Consider the following 14,133-nt stretch of genomic DNA (forward strand, 5'->3'; position numbering starts at 1 on the left):
GCGGATCGCGTTGAGATTTATGACATGGATCGTTCATCATAGTTGATCACCTTACAGCCAAACATGTACAACCACCACCCTCAATCTCTATCTGTTCCGGTCTCCGTATCGCTAGCTGTCACACTCTCTTCAAAGCTTTCCTCCCCACCCGTGTCTCCCAAAGACTCCCGCAGCCCAGCTTGATCTTCCTCTGCCGAGCTCGTACTGGTATTGCGCCGCCGCTGTATCATCATCGACGGAGCCGGGCTCTTTTGTACGGTCTTGCCTCCCGCTTGGCCGCTAGTCCTCTTCATCGGTGTGGAGGGTAGAGGTAATCCATCGATATCCTCACTTTCGGTCCGCTCGTGGCTCAGTTGGCTAGTGCGAGCGAGCGAGGAATTTCCATCCGTTTCCGAGGCTTTCAAGACAAGACCACCATCACTGGCTTCTGTCGTCTCTGATTCCACAAAGCTGACTGTCCGGCGCCCATTCGGATCGTTGTCCAGTTTCCTCGCATCAACGCCAGTCGCTTGTTGATTGAGGCTTGGTGCGATAGCTCGTCTGGATGTCGCAGGCTTCGATGATGGTCGGAATATCAACGAGATGAGGACGAATGACATGAGAGCCGATGTCAGAGTCAGGCCGAAAGCGATAGGAGGAAGTATGATGACGGGAATCAGCCAGTGCGATGTGAGTAGCCATCTACCCAAGCGGAAAGAAGCGTCCATCAGCGAATGTGCTCGACGTGTAAAATCAGGCATAACAGACCCACCTCAGTCCCGTCGCACGGGGTATAAACCTGACAATCACCCAACCACCCGTCCTTACTTCCCCCTTGTATCCGCCCGCTCCATCTTCCCGCCCTATTGATACCCCAACCCCACCGACAATCCTACCAGCAACCTTCCTCCCCGATGGTCTCGGCACAAGACCCTCTTCGTGATCGATCATAGGTCTGACGAGCAAGAATTTGTCCTTGCTGGCCTTGCTTGATCTCTTCTTCTTTCCGCTCCGGCTTAAGATTCCGAATAGCTTGAAAGGGTTCACAGATGTGATCCGCGGTACCGGTACAAAAGAGTAGAGGTTCAAGGGGGAAACTGCAAGGGGAATCGAGATCAGGCGTGACAGTATGCCGGGAGGAACATATGGTAGTGCCGGCAGACACTGAGAGGTGTACATGGTCAATACCGACTACGGCTTTGGCTAGCTCACGAGACTCACAGGTTGAGAAACCGTCTGAATGGTGTCCCCGCTCTTCTCCGAGATCAAGTCCAGGTTGATCATAAAGCTCCCTGAAGGTGTCTCACAAGTCAGCCGCCATACTCTGACTTGATCCAGCAGAAATCAGACACTGTACCTAGGTCCTCGCTTCCTAGCCTAGGTCGCAGCAGCTCCAACTCGACCTCCACATCGTAAGCGACATCCTGCTGAAACAGCTTGACTGGCGAGAATGTGACCTGCGTATGAGGTGTAGGGTTGAGCTTGGACCTGTATACAACCAAAAGACGTGAACATGAGCATTCGCTAGCTATCGTGTTAGGAAAGGGTATGACTTACCCGTAGATGAGCCATCCTTCCACCTCCACAGCCCCATTTCGGCCCCAAGTGTACCAAGTTCCGGCGACCGATAGCGTTGACAGAATCCCGCTTGCGAATAGCAAGGAGGCCAACAGGATCGACTTGACTGTCAACGAGACGGTAAGAGGAGAAGTAGCGATCTGGTAGATCTTTCGGATTGGAAAGGTGATGCTATTGCAGGCAGGTGTCGTTCAGCAATCTTCCAGCTTCAGAGAAAGGTAGAGGTGGAGTGCCGCTTACGGGAAGAGCGAGAGTCTGAGGAGTGTCATCAGAAAACTGAAGAAAGCCGAGTCCGTTTCGTTCCCTGCTGTTCTTCTTCTAGGAAACTCGGCTCTCCTATAGTTGATAGGAGGAAGAGGTTGCGCTGCCATGTGGGCTGGGGGAGGGCCTTGCCGATGTTTGAGGATCGAGCCAGGAATCATCCTGGTGAACCGGAACGCGAGTTGCACTAGCTCGAGCAGTACAGGGCTGAGTATACGAATACTTAGAAGTCAGCAGCAGCAGATCAGTAGTTGGTGTACTGACGGCCTGAAGATACCGACAAGACCGGAAGACCAACTTGAAGCACCCGAGTGTTTTGCGTATAGCGTATAGCACCCCCCTTGGCCCCCTTGCGCTCGCTAACTTACATGGTGGTTGAGCGGTGACGTAATCCAGTAGAATGGCTCATTTATGATCACGTGATCTCGAGCAGATGATTTAGCTTTCGTCGCGTCGCGTAGGTTGAGTTATATCACTTTGTCACCCGCTCTTGCCGCGACTTTTTGCTTCCGTCGAGGGGGAGAGAGGGTCGATCAACCACACCCCCCGCCGATGGACCGCTTCATCTCATCTCTCTCCCTCAAGTCCTCCTCATCGCCACCCACCCTTGTATCAAAAAAGTGCAATCACCCACGACCATCTTTCTCAGTCATCAGCTCATCAGTCACATATAGCATCGTCTCTAAAATCTTAGTCAATTAAGAAGAACTCCGCCATGTCGCAAGAACAAGACCCCGATATGATCGAAGAGGAGGACGAGGAGGCCCTCATCTCGGGACCGCTGCTCGTAGCGAAACTACAGGTGAATACCGGCTAGCGTTGCATGCTTTCCCTTGCTTCAACTGAAATTGTATCCCTGTCAACTCTCAGGAAGCTGGTATATCGGCATCAGACACCAAGAAGCTCCAAGATGCCGGTCTTAATACCATCGAAGCCGTCGCATTTACGCCGAAGAAGACGTTGTTGACAATCAAGGGAATTAGCGAGGCCAAGGCAGACAAGATCCTCACCGAAGGTGAGTATCTCAACACTGCCTTATCCCAGCACGCTGTTTTCACCAAGATGCCCTCCGCTTGTGATAGCATGCAAGCTAGTCCCGATGGGATTCACCACGGCGACCGAAATTCACTCTAGGAGAAGCGAGCTCGTCCATATTACGACCGGAGCAACTGGACTGGATACGATTCTAGGTGGAGGTATCGAGACCGGGGCTATCACTGAACTCTATGGTATGTCTTGCCACACCATCACTTTCAAGCCATACGATCTCGTCTGATCATTCTCGCCCCGCTTGGCCGACCCTGTTCAGGCGAATTCCGAACGGGTAAATCCCAAATTTGCCATACCCTCGCTGTCACCTGTCAACTCCCGATCAGTATGGGCGGAGGAGAGGGTAAATGCCTGTACATCGATACCGAGGGGACTTTCCGACCCGCACGTATGCTGGCCGTCGCCGAGCGCTATGGGCTCAACGGAGAAGAGGTACTGGACAACATTGCTTATGCGAGAGCGTACAATGCGGAGCATCAGTTGAGCTTATTGATACAAGCTAGCGCGATGATGGCGGAATCCAGGTTCGTCCGATCTTTTCGCAGGTATCGATTGATACTGTATTTCATTCTAACGATTCATTTCGCTTGTGCAGGTTCGCCTTGCTCATCGTGGACTCGTGTACTTCGCTGTATCGTACCGACTTTTCAGGACGAGGAGAGTTATCGGCACGTCAGATGCATTTAGCAAAGTTTCTGAGGATGTTGATGCGACTCTCGGACGAGGTGAGATTGTCAGCCCGCTCTTCAAGACTGATACAGTCTTCAAGCTGGTAATCAAGCTGACCCTAATATTACCCGGACGTTAGTTTGGAGTGGCGGTAGTGGTTACCAACCAGGTCGTAGCGCAAGTAGACGGTGCCATGTTTGCCGGTGCCGATCCGAAAAAGCCGATGTGAGTCGGTTACATCCATAGTCAAAACACGATCCACGCTTGTAATACTCATTGATACTGATCGAGTGCTTCTCACCTTGCAGTGGAGGAAACATCATGGCACACGCCTCCACAACACGGCTCTCCTTGCGAAAGGGTCGAGGAGCGACCCGAGTGGCCAAGATTGTCGATTCGCCCGAATTACCTGAAGCGGAGGCTGTCTATTCCATCAAGTACGTTGCACATCGGAATACTGTCAATACAGAAGGACGCAGGCTGATCGTCGGTATTGAAATGATAGTGCGGACGGTATTGGCGAACCCCTGGAAGATGGGTCGTAGGCGTCTCATTCCGGGTATCTCGTGTCCGTTTCCTACTCCCTTTCTATCATTGCTTGATTCCCTCGACTCTGTCCTTTATATTCCCTTCTTTGGATAGCCCGACTGTATGCACATTCGAAATAACCTGGTTGTAATCGAGATATACCAAGATCTAGCGAAAGATGAGGCTCCCCTCTTGTATGCACGTCGCCTTTGATCCCGGCATGCGACGAAAGGGAGCATCACGGCTTCACCTTGTTTAATAGCTCCTGTCTGCATGCATGCATGCTTACAAGCGACTCGGCACCTTCCGACTCCTTGCTTCTGAGCCGTCATTGAATCTTCGAATTAGGGTCAAGATGATCAACTATGTGATGCTGGTCAGCCGGCAAGGTCAGTCTCAGGGATGCAGCGATCGCTCGATGATCAGCTTCTAAAGTGTTGTTAGGTAAACACAACAGGCAAGGTCAGACTGGCCAAGTGGTTTCAAACCCTTCCACCGAAAGCAAAGGCCAAGATCGTCAAGGACGTCACACAACTGGTCTTGGCTCGTCGAACACGGATGTGTAACTTTTTGGAATACAAGGGTGAGCTGCCATTGCTGAACGAAAGGACGCCGGAAAGTGCCAGTACAGATGGCTAGCCGAATCTGACGTATTGTTCTGTTATATGTTGATGTAGACACCAAGATCATCTACCGGCGATATGCTTCCCTGTTCTTCATTTGTTCAATCTCCCCGAGCGACAACGAACTGCTTACGCTGGAGATCGTACACCGATACGTCGAAGTACTGGATCGCTACTTTGGGAACGTTTGTGAACTGGATCTGATCTTCAACTTTCAAAAGGCTTATGCTGTGAGTATTGCAGACCTTCCTCGCTCCATGAATGGCGAGCTCATGCTGACAGTGCATCCGGTCCGTTAAGATTCTGGACGAGCTGATTATCGGCGGAGAGATACAAGAATCGAGCAAGAAAGCCGTACTACGAGTCGTAAGTCGCAGCGCATCCATCACCTGCGTCTCGGAAACTGACGCTTCTCATGCAGGTTGCCCAGAGCGATACGATCGAAGAAGCCGAGATTCAGGAAGATTCGCTGGCAAGATTGGGAAGTTACGGCAACATGGCGGTGAATTTGGCCCGTGGCTGAGATCATTACCAGAATCAAGTCACACCCTTAGACGACTTGGTATGGTATGTGTTACATCAAAGTTGTATCGAGTTGTGCGCTGTCGTTATATCTATTTCGTTATATGTCCAACGGCAAATGCCGTCATCGAAGCTCCAAGCCCATCTCGTCAACCAATCGACCGCTCGCTATGCTCTGCAGCTTGTTGACCTCTTCATTTGATAGCGATCTGAAAAAGAAAGCGAGAGTTAGACCCATGGTATGCGCAGCTAGCTACGCGTTGACTGACCTATCCATCGATCGGTAAGTGATACGATAGCACTTGCTTTTTCTGCCGGTCTTCTTGTGCGTAAAGTCGTCGATCTGGTATCTCGCACAGTCAGTCTACGTTGTAGGAGGGTTGACCGGAAAACGGACGAGAACCACTCACGAGGTTGACATTCTCTACCAGGTCCCCGGCCACATCCCTGACGATCTCGCAGAAATCGTTCTCGTGGAATGGCTTCCTGCCCTGCACAACGGCACCGCCTCCGCCGGCAGCCTTAGCTCCGTGTTCCTCTGAGGCGGTTTCGGGCAACCAGAAGCTGATATCCTTGATGCATGGCGGGTATTTTGAGTATGGCTGGAAGGTAGTTATCTGTCCGGCCTGGAATTGCTTGGTGAAGCGAGCGTCTTCCGACCAGAACAGACGGATGTCAGGTATCGAAAAGAGAATCATGGCGATGCGTTCGAGACCCAGTCCAAAAGCCCAGCCGATTTTGTGGGGCACGTCTATGACGAGAGAGGCATATCAGTCCGTGGGGCCATGATATCGAAAGTGACATACCGATCTTACCTGCAGTGATAAGAGTCTGCTGTTTGACTACTCCGCAACCGAGAATCTCGAGCCATTCGCCTCCCCACCAGACCTCGACCTCGTAGCTAGGAGATGTAAAGGGGAAGAACGCCTCGATCCACCTGACCTTGAGCGGTTCCTCATTCGAAGCAGCACCTCCTGGTCGGGTCTGTCCGAACAGGCGGAAGATGAGCGAGTTCAGGCTATGCTTCAGGTTTTGCGCGACCTCTGCAGCAAATTCCGGGTCATGTTCCGCCTGATAAGGGTTGTCACCTGACGTCATTGCGATATCTTCGATAAGCAGAGGACAGGCTTCCAGTTGCTTTTTCATCTCAGCGTTCAGCTTCTTCAATACGGCCAGGTCGCTTTGCTCCCAAACTCGAGCTCCTTCCATCTGGTGAAAAGCGGGATAGTGGGAAGAATCGATCTCGTCCCGCCTGTAAACATCCGCAGAGAGGAGCCAGCTGTCATGTCCAGCCCTGAATGTGGCAACCTCGTGAGCTGAAGTATGTGTCCGCAACATGTTGTCCTTGTTGAGGTAGTAGGAATCCGTCATCGAGCGGCCTGGATGATCAGGAGCGAAGCCGAGTTCGTCAAAGTTCTCCTTGACTGTGACTACAGCTGCAGCGGGCGAGACAGGCGTGAAACCCTTGAAATGGGATTCGATTTGGGACCGAAGGATCCCTATAGGATGGTCGGCCTGGTCGTGCAACCGTTTCGGGATCTTGGAGAGGATTGTCCCAGGAGTATTCGTCCAAGCGTCCTTAGGATATGCAATCCCTCCGACGACGAGGTCTTGTTGTACTATTGTCGTTTGTAGAAACTATCAGAAAACGTGGAAGACTGGAAAGATTTTGCGGATTACTCACCCTTACTCGCCAACCCACGTAGACTTGACACGTTCAAAGGTCCTACTGCAGTTCGGCATCCTGCGAGCAGGGAGATTCGGCCGCATCGTACTAAAGACACGGCCCTGCCCCGTACCTGTGCGCTGATATTCGAGCACAGCATCGTGTCCTCGACAGTCCTTCTAGCCAGAACGCCTGGATATACGTAAGATGATGATGAAGCTATTCTTGCACATCTAGCTGAAAGCAAAGTGTTTCGGTCGACTACGAGTACGAGGAACTTTGAAATCGCTTGCCCTCGCTCCGGGACGGAAGTAATCTCGGTCCGTGAAATATCGACACTGCACGTAATAAACCCATCAATCTAGAAGCAGCACAATGGTTGAGAAACGCTTCTGGCAGAATTTATATCCTGCCATAACGTGTCTGCCGGTTGTTCACCGAAAGTGTGCTTTGCCTCGACCGTTTGCTCAAGGTTTGAACCACAGGTTGCGCCATGGAGCTTTCGTTTCGCGTCTTTGGAAATAGAAACGGCATGCGTCGCTCTGCACTTTGGCCTCAGAAATGGTTATGGTCATATTACCCACTCCGCCTCCTCTGGACTCATGACCGACATTTTAGGGACGGCCATTTTGCTCGCTACCGACCGCCATCGGATCGTCGTTGATCCGATATTCTCTAACTTCCCGTCCAGCTGTTTATTCTTGGTCGAAGCCGCGTCGTGGTAGGTTCCTATCAAGACCGGTTGTTCCCCTACGAATCTCTCATAGAGCCTTCGTATGGTCCGGAGGGGTATTCTGAGCTGAAGGGAATCGGGCCGTGAGGTAGGTCGTGCCCGCTCCTCTTCTGGCGCAGACCATTCGGCCTTGGGGATCAAGGATTTGCTTAGATGGGATATCCGCACCGGAAGCGGGTAGCTCTCAAGGGTTTTCAGGCGTTCCAGACTTTCTGTCATCCGATCTGATATCCTGAACCAATCCTTCAACCGCCTTTCTTCGTTCTTGGTCAACCCGGCTGTGAGTGCTGCAATCTCGTCCCGATTCAGCGGCCTCTGCTTCATCTCCGCTTGAGGTTGTTTCCCTTTTCTGGGTTCGATGTCGACACGATTACGAGACGATGACCATGATGATATCCGAACGGCCAAGGGGATCGTCATCTTGCTCATCTCCATCGACCTCTCCTCCCAGAGCCTGTTTGCAATGATTCTCGGAGTAGGCAGCTTCAAGCTCGCCCGAGGTTCGTTGTCTAGGGGCTTTTTCGTCGGTATGAGTGCTGCAATGTGGGCAGGGTATGGTGAGGGAGGCTGTGATCGTCGGGAGAGGCTAGATGAAGGATCCGGGGGTGGGCGTTGTAGCGATGGGGGATAGATCGTCTGTGATCCAAAGTTCATTTCAGCCGATCAAGGAGACTCGCACCGATGATCGCATAGCCCATCTCTACTTACATCAAGGAAATCCCAGCGCCGCTTGCCTCTTCGAGCATAGGTCATGTCCATCATCCTCTGGTATTTCGTATGATCGCCTTTCGCCACCTCCTTGATGGCTGTCAATTCCTGTTTCCATCATATTATAAGTTAGCCGGTTCATCTCTCTATCGGCGGAACCGCTAACGTACCCTTTGCAATTTCGAGAGTAATCGAGCTGGGTCACGGGAGGGAGCTTCTGGAACCCCAGGTATTTGCTTGTAGTGCGCGCATTCGGTCGCAACGTCAGCTATCGTGCGACATCGCTCGTAATAGTAATGCCTAGGAGGATCTTCAGAATAAGTCGAGCGACCTCTTCAGTAGAAGATACCAATAGACTCGCCTGATCTCGCTATCCGGAATCAGACGGAGATACTGCAGAAATTTCCGATAAATGCTACGGATCGACGCGGAATCCGATGTCTTGATCTGCATCTTTTGTCACGGCTTCTGACAACCGTTCCAAGGGGGTTGATGTGGTCTGAAGAGCTGTAAGAGCGACGATATTCTGGGTGCCTTTTTCGACAATCGAGAAGGGCAGTTGCGCAGTTGTGTGTATTAGCTTCGGTCCTGTCCTACTCATACTCGTCTACATCCTTTTGACATGGCAACAAAGTAAACAAAGCGTCATTTACGCTTCCGGGACCGGTCGAACCTCAGAAGATCAGAAGATCAGACTCGCCTTGGTTGTTGCGAGTACTACCGCCATCAGTCGTATGCGCTTTCGGAGCTACGTGTTTTGCACTGCTTGACAGCTCCCCTTTCCCTGCCTCATGTGGCCCCGTCATGGCTCGCTGCTGAGCATCCTATCGGTATCGGCGCTCTCCCCGGCGGTACTCGCCGTCTGGCCGTTTCCCGAGCGACAGTACAAGGTTGAAGGTTGGATCAATAGCGGACAGTTGGGCCTCGATATCAAAGGCAGCGTCGTAGCTCTAGGAGATTGGGACGCAGATCAGTAGTAAGTTCTTCTCAGAGAGATCATCACTAGGGCTGAAACGAATAGGCACGATCCGTCAACAGTCTAGACTTGTTCGTCCTAGACGACAGCCGGACGAACGTGCAGATACATCGCTTCGATCCAGGTGAGAGACATTTCTTTTGTCTTTGCCATTCCTCTATTGCCGAAACTGACTTGTTGAATCGCAGTCGGTCATGTCTACCAGCTAGCACATGAGCTGTCGTCCCCGAAGCCCGTAGAGAACGTTATTCCCGCAGACTTCAATCAAGATGGACGGCTCGACCTCGTACTGCTTACCGTCAACGATGGCACAGACCAAGGATGGTGGGCGCATGGAGGTGATGATTTAGTCGCAATGTTACATATTCAGGAAAAGGATGGCGCCCCTAGTAAGCCTCGACCGTCGGTTCCGTTCAGTCTAGACAAGCCTTCGACCGTTGAGATTCACTTCCGCCAACAGGAAAGGAAGGCATCAACATCGAGGGCTTCACACATAACCAGCCTTTCATCGTAGACGCCGACGGAGACTTGAAACCAGATCTCCTCGGTACGGGCCGGACAGAATCCGGAGGGGAATCCCTGCAAATGTGGAAAGAATCGGACGGGGTATTCGAGAGGTATGTTCGGTGTAGTGATCCAAGGCAGTCTTCCTAAGAAGTGCTCGATCAATTTGAGCTCACCTAACTATATTGATGCAGGTATCAAGTTCCGCTAGAGCCGGCAACGAAACTTTGCCGATTAGCAGAACCTCATAGTAACGCTTTTGTCGATCTCGATGGAGACTGCCTTGCAGGTAAGCCTTTCTTCGCCGCTTAGTACCTCGCTTACATGCAGAGCATCCTTACTAGCCAACTCTCTCGTCTATGCAGATCTGTTCTTGATGTGCGAGCGCTCGGGCTCGAAGCGCTCTTTCCAAATCTGGCGTAACAGGAAGGCCGCTGGGTTCCATCTCGCGGGCGAGTGGGATTTACCGGCTGGCGCCGGAGCTGTAACATTTGCAGATATGGGTAAGCTATATCGTTTGGCGGATCGGCCAGGACAAGCAGTCCTTTGTGCTGAAGAGTACCACACCGCATAGACCGTGACGGGACAATCGATCTGGTGTTCCCTACATGCTCGTCCGTGTCGTCTTCGACCGGTATAGGACGAGGCTGTTCGATCAACATTGCTTACAACAAGCAGAAACCGCTGTGTTCATCGTCCAGTGGCAGTTGGCTAGCGGGACTCTCACAAGTGGTAGCCGTACCCAAGAAGGACTGCAGGGAGTCGTTTGATCTATGCACGGCGGATGAAGCTTTCACTTTTGATCTGGGCGCGACGAGCGATGTGGGTCGGGCTCGTCTTATCGGTACAAGAACAAAGTCACAAATATGCTAAACTTGACACTATATTGTAGGCATTTACCACTGTACCAGTCGTTTCTCTCTTCCCTGGCACAACCTCGCTATTGTTTGCGGAGCCAAAGACCTCGACCAGCAAGACTGCCGCTCATATACCGTTACGGATCGGCGATTACAACATCGACGGGTTCCCGGACATCTTGGTGCTCGTACCAAATAACACTGCAGCACCCCCCTCAGGAGGCATCTTCGGGGGAGGCAGGAACCCCGGCGTACAAGTACGGGTGCTCGAGAACACAGCCTGCAAGAAAAAAGACGCCGCTTGCCAAGATGGCAAATACCAGGCGAGAAGACGACATTTCAAGGTGGAGGATGAGGTTGGGATGAGCGCTCTCGACGACATTTGGGATGCGACGAATGCGGCTTGGTTGGATGTTGGAGAAGATGTGGGTGACGGCAACAGCAAGATCTCATACATGGCAGGAACTGATGGGTACCGTTCTTACAGGGCACCCTGGACATTATAGTTGAACGCACTGGCAGACAGGACGCCGGACGAGTAACCTTCATCAAGAATAATGCCTTCCATGATGCATTTTTCCTCAAAGCCCTTGGTCAGCCGTGTGTGACAATAGCTCCTTGTAGCTATATCTGACGAAATCCCCCTCCAGTGCTAGACGGAGCCTGTCAAGGCGATGCCTGTATTTCCGCTTCAGATGGCGAATCCTACAGCGTGAGCAGAATATGGCGCAACGAGTTCAGAAGCCGTAGCTGATATCCTTCGACGTGCAGCCTTATGGAAGCAACCTTCCAGGTGGTAACTTCAAATTCACCATCCTGGACACGGCGGGTAACCGGGTACCAGCTCAGAGTAAGTCGACGCGATGTTCCAATGACTACAGTGCACACCTTGACTTTACCATCTTCGGACAGTACCGCAAATGCCTCAGACAGCCTATCGCACCTTGCAAGCACCATATTCGTTCTTTGGACTCGGTCGCACCAATAATTACATTGAGGTCAGTCGCCGATACACGCTGGGTAACGAGGTATGTAGTTGATCGGCTCTTACCCTGCAGAAACTCTTCATTGGTTCTACAAAACACGACCTGGAGCACTATACCACGATAGAAGGCGTCATACCAAACTCTCACATCGTCATCAATCCACCATTGCCTAGCGCAGCCAACGGTTCCGCCGAGGTCCGAGAAGCTTCATCAGACTGGCACAAGACGCTGTATCTGCAGCCTGGCAAGTGGATGCAATGGGTGATTGCTACGGCGACCGTGATCGTCGTGATCTTGGCTGGTGTTACATACATGCTGCACAACGCGGAAAAGGTGGGTCTCTAAATTCATCATCAACAATACATAAGCGCAATCGCTGACGGTTCAATTGCATGACAGCGAGAAGACGAGCTCGACCGAAGAAAAACAATGCATAGGATTAATTTCGCTGCTTTCGGCTAGGGAACGCTCTGCATGGTGAGCGCCAAATTGTTGTAAAATACCCTAGTGTACAAATCATCGCATTGCTCCCGGACCAGCGAGATGCCCCAAATCTAGTATAGATGAGAGCGTATTGATACAAAACGAGTGGCAATTTGGGCAGGATTGAACGCATCTAAAAGGGTAGCCAACCGACCTGTTTACAGCTGGACTTGACACACTCGCTAAGGACCTTTTGTCAGACGTTGTTGAAGCCGGCTTTTGGCGTTCTTTTCCTGGAACTCGATCCATCCGTACCAACCCTAGCCACGAGATGAAAGACTTTCGATCAGCGAACATACATGGAGAATCGAAAAATCTGTACTCACCCCTCCAATCAAGGTCAGGACGATTCCGATACCGTTGGTGAAATTGATGTGGAGGTTGAACAGGAAGACGGCGATGGCAATGGTCAAGACTTGCTTGCAGTTCGCCGCTACCGTCATCGTGAGGGCCTGAAGCGCGAAAGACCTCGTTTCAATACGTATCACATCGGACCGCGAACCCTTGCCAGCACTGCACTTACACCCGTCTTCTTGTTCGCGGAGAAGCTGACGACATTCAACCCGAAAGCGATCATCCCATTGATGAACAAGGCAAATGCCTTCTCCCTGGTCATCTCCCTCGCACCGTATCGTCTGACTCGTTCGAGCTCGCCCGACCACCAGCCGTAGATGACGCATTGGATGAACGCCAGGGGCGACATTCGCATGAGCAGATCGAGAGGGTGCTGATGTCCAGAGCAGGGTATTCTTAGCCCCAATACGTCCCGCCCAGAACTTCAAGCGAGCCTGCTACTTACCAGCTTGAGGCGTCCACCGCCACCTGTCTGAATGACATTGGTGATCACAGTCTTGAAAGCGGCAAGGAAAGTGCCGAGCAGAGTCAAGATAAGTCCCCAGGCGGTGAAATAATAGTCTCCGTAGGTGCTGTGATGCATCGTCGTAAGCTCGACAACGATGAAGATGCCGAGGCGACATTACATGATACTCACGCAAACCCGACTCCAGCGATGACCGGCAACAAGCTGATGAGCTTCATCGCGCTGAATTTACCTCGGAAGAACAACACCGAGATGAGAATGGTGAACAACGGGGTCGACGCCCGGACGACTTGATGGAACTGTCAATACGTAACATCAGTCTTACTGCCTGTCCACGCGATCGGTGGAGACTCACAGGAACTGTGACGAGATGCAGACTGAGATTGCTGACGGCGATATTGATGGTGTACAGGACAGAGAATGCTCCCATGACGAGATTCTCCTTTGATGTCAGTCGAGCCGGTACCTATTGGATATGATAGATCCTCAGTCGGGTTCTTAAGTCAGGAAGTGCGTCCTGAGAAAGGCTCTGGCTCACAAAAGCTCCCCTTTCGAGCGCGATATAACAACCCGCACATCCACTCAGAGCATGAAGTCCAGTCAGGGTCTGCGAAATGCAGTTCAGAAACGGTCAGTACCGAAATCTGAAAAGCATCGACCACCTGCAAAACTTACATAGGGAAAGGGAAAGTTGACCAGGACGACCTTATTAAACAGGGTCAGCCCGAGGTTGAACATGAAGTAGAGGATCAACCAATAAGCCGCCGAATCGGTAAACTTCTTGGTGCCCTCGGCTCCATCCATCGTCAACGGCCGTTTCTCGTCGAAAGAAGGCGGTGCTGTACCGATGGGCGTATGGTTTAGGCTACCAGGTGGGGTGAACTTGTGATCCCGGCCACCGAACGGGACGTCCCGATAATCGTCGCCCAAGTTTATCGAGCTGGTCGGAGGCAGGCCAGTCCCGTAAGGATCGTCCGCGTAGCTAGGCCGCTTCTCGCTGTTCGTCATTGTGATAGAGGATTGTGAAGACGAGGTGGCAGAGGCACTGGCACCTGGAAGTCCGAATTGATGGCTTGGCAGACGGTGTGCGCTCAACCTTCTCGATGTGTTTCCCCCTTCTTCCATAAAAGGACCTGAACCGTCCACCCGTTTATCGTTGAAATGTGACTCTTGAAGCAGCACAGGACTTT

At 51.9% G+C, this 14,133-nt stretch overlaps 7 protein-coding genes across 7 annotated transcripts; 3 read left to right on the forward strand and 4 right to left on the reverse strand.

Annotated features, from left to right (window-relative positions):
* Nucleotides 1–23: 23 nt before the first annotated feature.
* HD553DRAFT_306545 (uncharacterized protein) lies at nucleotides 24–2,117 on the reverse strand. The gene is made up of 6 exons (XM_046179289.1): nucleotides 1,798–2,117; nucleotides 1,537–1,728; nucleotides 1,337–1,467; nucleotides 1,201–1,271; nucleotides 752–1,143; nucleotides 24–681 (listed from the first exon to the last, which is right to left on the reverse strand). Exons 1-6 carry the CDS (start codon nucleotides 1,977–1,979, stop codon nucleotides 81–83), a joined length of 1,569 nt encoding a protein of 522 aa, XP_046038889.1. The 5' UTR covers nucleotides 1,980–2,117; the 3' UTR covers nucleotides 24–80.
* A 238-nt stretch (nucleotides 2,118–2,355) lies between these two features.
* Nucleotides 2,356–4,254, forward strand: HD553DRAFT_306547 (putative recombinase). Its single transcript, XM_046179290.1, has 8 exons — nucleotides 2,356–2,620; nucleotides 2,689–2,833; nucleotides 2,901–3,047; nucleotides 3,128–3,392; nucleotides 3,464–3,593; nucleotides 3,677–3,762; nucleotides 3,846–3,974; nucleotides 4,043–4,254. The coding sequence occupies exons 1-8, from the start codon at nucleotides 2,534–2,536 to the stop codon at nucleotides 4,080–4,082; spliced, it is 1,029 nt and encodes a 342-aa protein (XP_046038890.1). The 5' UTR covers nucleotides 2,356–2,533; the 3' UTR covers nucleotides 4,083–4,254.
* A 101-nt stretch (nucleotides 4,255–4,355) lies between these two features.
* Nucleotides 4,356–5,232, forward strand: HD553DRAFT_306551 (AP complex, mu/sigma subunit). Its single transcript, XM_046179291.1, has 5 exons — nucleotides 4,356–4,454; nucleotides 4,523–4,648; nucleotides 4,743–4,918; nucleotides 4,989–5,054; nucleotides 5,110–5,232. The coding sequence occupies exons 1-5, from the start codon at nucleotides 4,421–4,423 to the stop codon at nucleotides 5,209–5,211; spliced, it is 504 nt and encodes a 167-aa protein (XP_046038891.1). The 5' UTR covers nucleotides 4,356–4,420; the 3' UTR covers nucleotides 5,212–5,232.
* HD553DRAFT_306552 (uncharacterized protein) lies at nucleotides 5,233–7,176 on the reverse strand. The gene is made up of 5 exons (XM_046179292.1): nucleotides 6,895–7,176; nucleotides 6,026–6,829; nucleotides 5,621–5,961; nucleotides 5,480–5,553; nucleotides 5,233–5,419 (listed from the first exon to the last, which is right to left on the reverse strand). The coding sequence occupies exons 1-5, from the start codon at nucleotides 7,034–7,036 to the stop codon at nucleotides 5,335–5,337; spliced, it is 1,446 nt and encodes a 481-aa protein (XP_046038892.1). The 5' UTR covers nucleotides 7,037–7,176; the 3' UTR covers nucleotides 5,233–5,334.
* Nucleotides 7,177–7,282: 106 nt separating this feature from the next.
* HD553DRAFT_178111 (uncharacterized protein) lies at nucleotides 7,283–8,877 on the reverse strand. Its single transcript, XM_046176937.1, has 4 exons — nucleotides 8,679–8,877; nucleotides 8,488–8,617; nucleotides 8,318–8,425; nucleotides 7,283–8,245 (listed from the first exon to the last, which is right to left on the reverse strand). Exons 1-4 carry the CDS (start codon nucleotides 8,768–8,770, stop codon nucleotides 7,448–7,450), a joined length of 1,128 nt encoding a protein of 375 aa, XP_046038893.1. The 5' UTR covers nucleotides 8,771–8,877; the 3' UTR covers nucleotides 7,283–7,447.
* A 231-nt stretch (nucleotides 8,878–9,108) lies between these two features.
* On the forward strand, nucleotides 9,109–12,102 carry HD553DRAFT_328036 (uncharacterized protein; the record flags this gene model as incomplete). Its single annotated transcript, XM_046181849.1, has 14 exons — nucleotides 9,109–9,293; nucleotides 9,356–9,417; nucleotides 9,482–9,682; nucleotides 9,754–9,910; nucleotides 9,992–10,086; nucleotides 10,163–10,300; nucleotides 10,372–10,619; nucleotides 10,690–11,079; nucleotides 11,142–11,247; nucleotides 11,305–11,366; nucleotides 11,426–11,504; nucleotides 11,567–11,652; nucleotides 11,713–11,973; nucleotides 12,040–12,102. 14 exons carry the CDS (start codon nucleotides 9,109–9,111, stop codon nucleotides 12,100–12,102), a joined length of 2,133 nt encoding a protein of 710 aa, XP_046038894.1.
* A 203-nt stretch (nucleotides 12,103–12,305) lies between these two features.
* HD553DRAFT_268408 (TPT-domain-containing protein) lies at nucleotides 12,306–13,747 on the reverse strand (the record flags this gene model as incomplete). The annotated part of the gene is made up of 8 exons (XM_046177577.1): nucleotides 12,306–12,383; nucleotides 12,450–12,575; nucleotides 12,647–12,850; nucleotides 12,923–13,049; nucleotides 13,115–13,242; nucleotides 13,299–13,409; nucleotides 13,482–13,550; nucleotides 13,619–13,747. 8 exons carry the CDS (start codon nucleotides 13,745–13,747, stop codon nucleotides 12,306–12,308), a joined length of 972 nt encoding a protein of 323 aa, XP_046038895.1.
* Nucleotides 13,748–14,133: the final 386 nt, after the last annotated feature.

This window comes from Filobasidium floriforme (assembly GCF_021052385.1).
Source record: "Filobasidium floriforme strain CBS 6241 chromosome Unknown HD553scaffold_4, whole genome shotgun sequence".
Taxonomy (NCBI): Eukaryota; Fungi; Basidiomycota; class Tremellomycetes; order Filobasidiales; family Filobasidiaceae; genus Filobasidium; species Filobasidium floriforme.

Bases quoted from the DNA above. Each gene is read 5' to 3' on its own strand.
- HD553DRAFT_306545 (XM_046179289.1), bottom strand. From the start codon at position 1,979: ATGATTCCTGGCTCGATCCTCAAACATCGGCAAGGCCCTCCCCCAGCC. The intron at 1,272-1,336 runs GTACAGTGTCTG...AGACACCTTCAG, and splicing joins GCTAGGAAGCGAGGACCTAG to GGAGCTTTATGATCAACCTG. The intron at 682-751 runs GTGGGTCTGTTA...CCGCTTGGGTAG, and splicing joins CCCCGTGCGACGGGACTGAG to ATGGCTACTCACATCGCACT.
- HD553DRAFT_306547 (XM_046179290.1), top strand. From the start codon at position 2,534: ATGTCGCAAGAACAAGACCCCGATATGATCGAAGAGGAGGACGAGGAG. The intron at 2,621-2,688 runs GTGAATACCGGC...GTCAACTCTCAG, and splicing joins TGCTCGTAGCGAAACTACAG to GAAGCTGGTATATCGGCATC. The intron at 3,594-3,676 runs GTGAGATTGTCA...CCCGGACGTTAG, and splicing joins TGATGCGACTCTCGGACGAG to TTTGGAGTGGCGGTAGTGGT.
- HD553DRAFT_306551 (XM_046179291.1), top strand. From the start codon at position 4,421: ATGATCAACTATGTGATGCTGGTCAGCCGGCAAG. The intron at 4,455-4,522 runs GTCAGTCTCAGG...TAAACACAACAG, and splicing joins GATGCTGGTCAGCCGGCAAG to GCAAGGTCAGACTGGCCAAG. The intron at 4,649-4,742 runs GTGAGCTGCCAT...ATGTTGATGTAG, and splicing joins TAACTTTTTGGAATACAAGG to ACACCAAGATCATCTACCGG.
- HD553DRAFT_306552 (XM_046179292.1), bottom strand. From the start codon at position 7,036: ATGCTGTGCTCGAATATCAGCGCACAGGTACGGGGCAGGGCCGTGTCT. The intron at 6,830-6,894 runs GTGAGTAATCCG...AAACGACAATAG, and splicing joins ACGTGGGTTGGCGAGTAAGG to TACAACAAGACCTCGTCGTC. The intron at 5,554-5,620 runs GTGAGTGGTTCT...GCGAGATACCAG, and splicing joins TGGTAGAGAATGTCAACCTC to ATCGACGACTTTACGCACAA.
- HD553DRAFT_178111 (XM_046176937.1), bottom strand. From the start codon at position 8,770: ATGCAGATCAAGACATCGGATTCCGCGTCGATCCGTAGCATTTATCGG. The intron at 8,618-8,678 runs GCGAGTCTATTG...AGATCCTCCTAG, and splicing joins ATTCCGGATAGCGAGATCAG to GCATTACTATTACGAGCGAT. The intron at 8,426-8,487 runs GTACGTTAGCGG...TGATGGAAACAG, and splicing joins TACTCTCGAAATTGCAAAGG to GAATTGACAGCCATCAAGGA.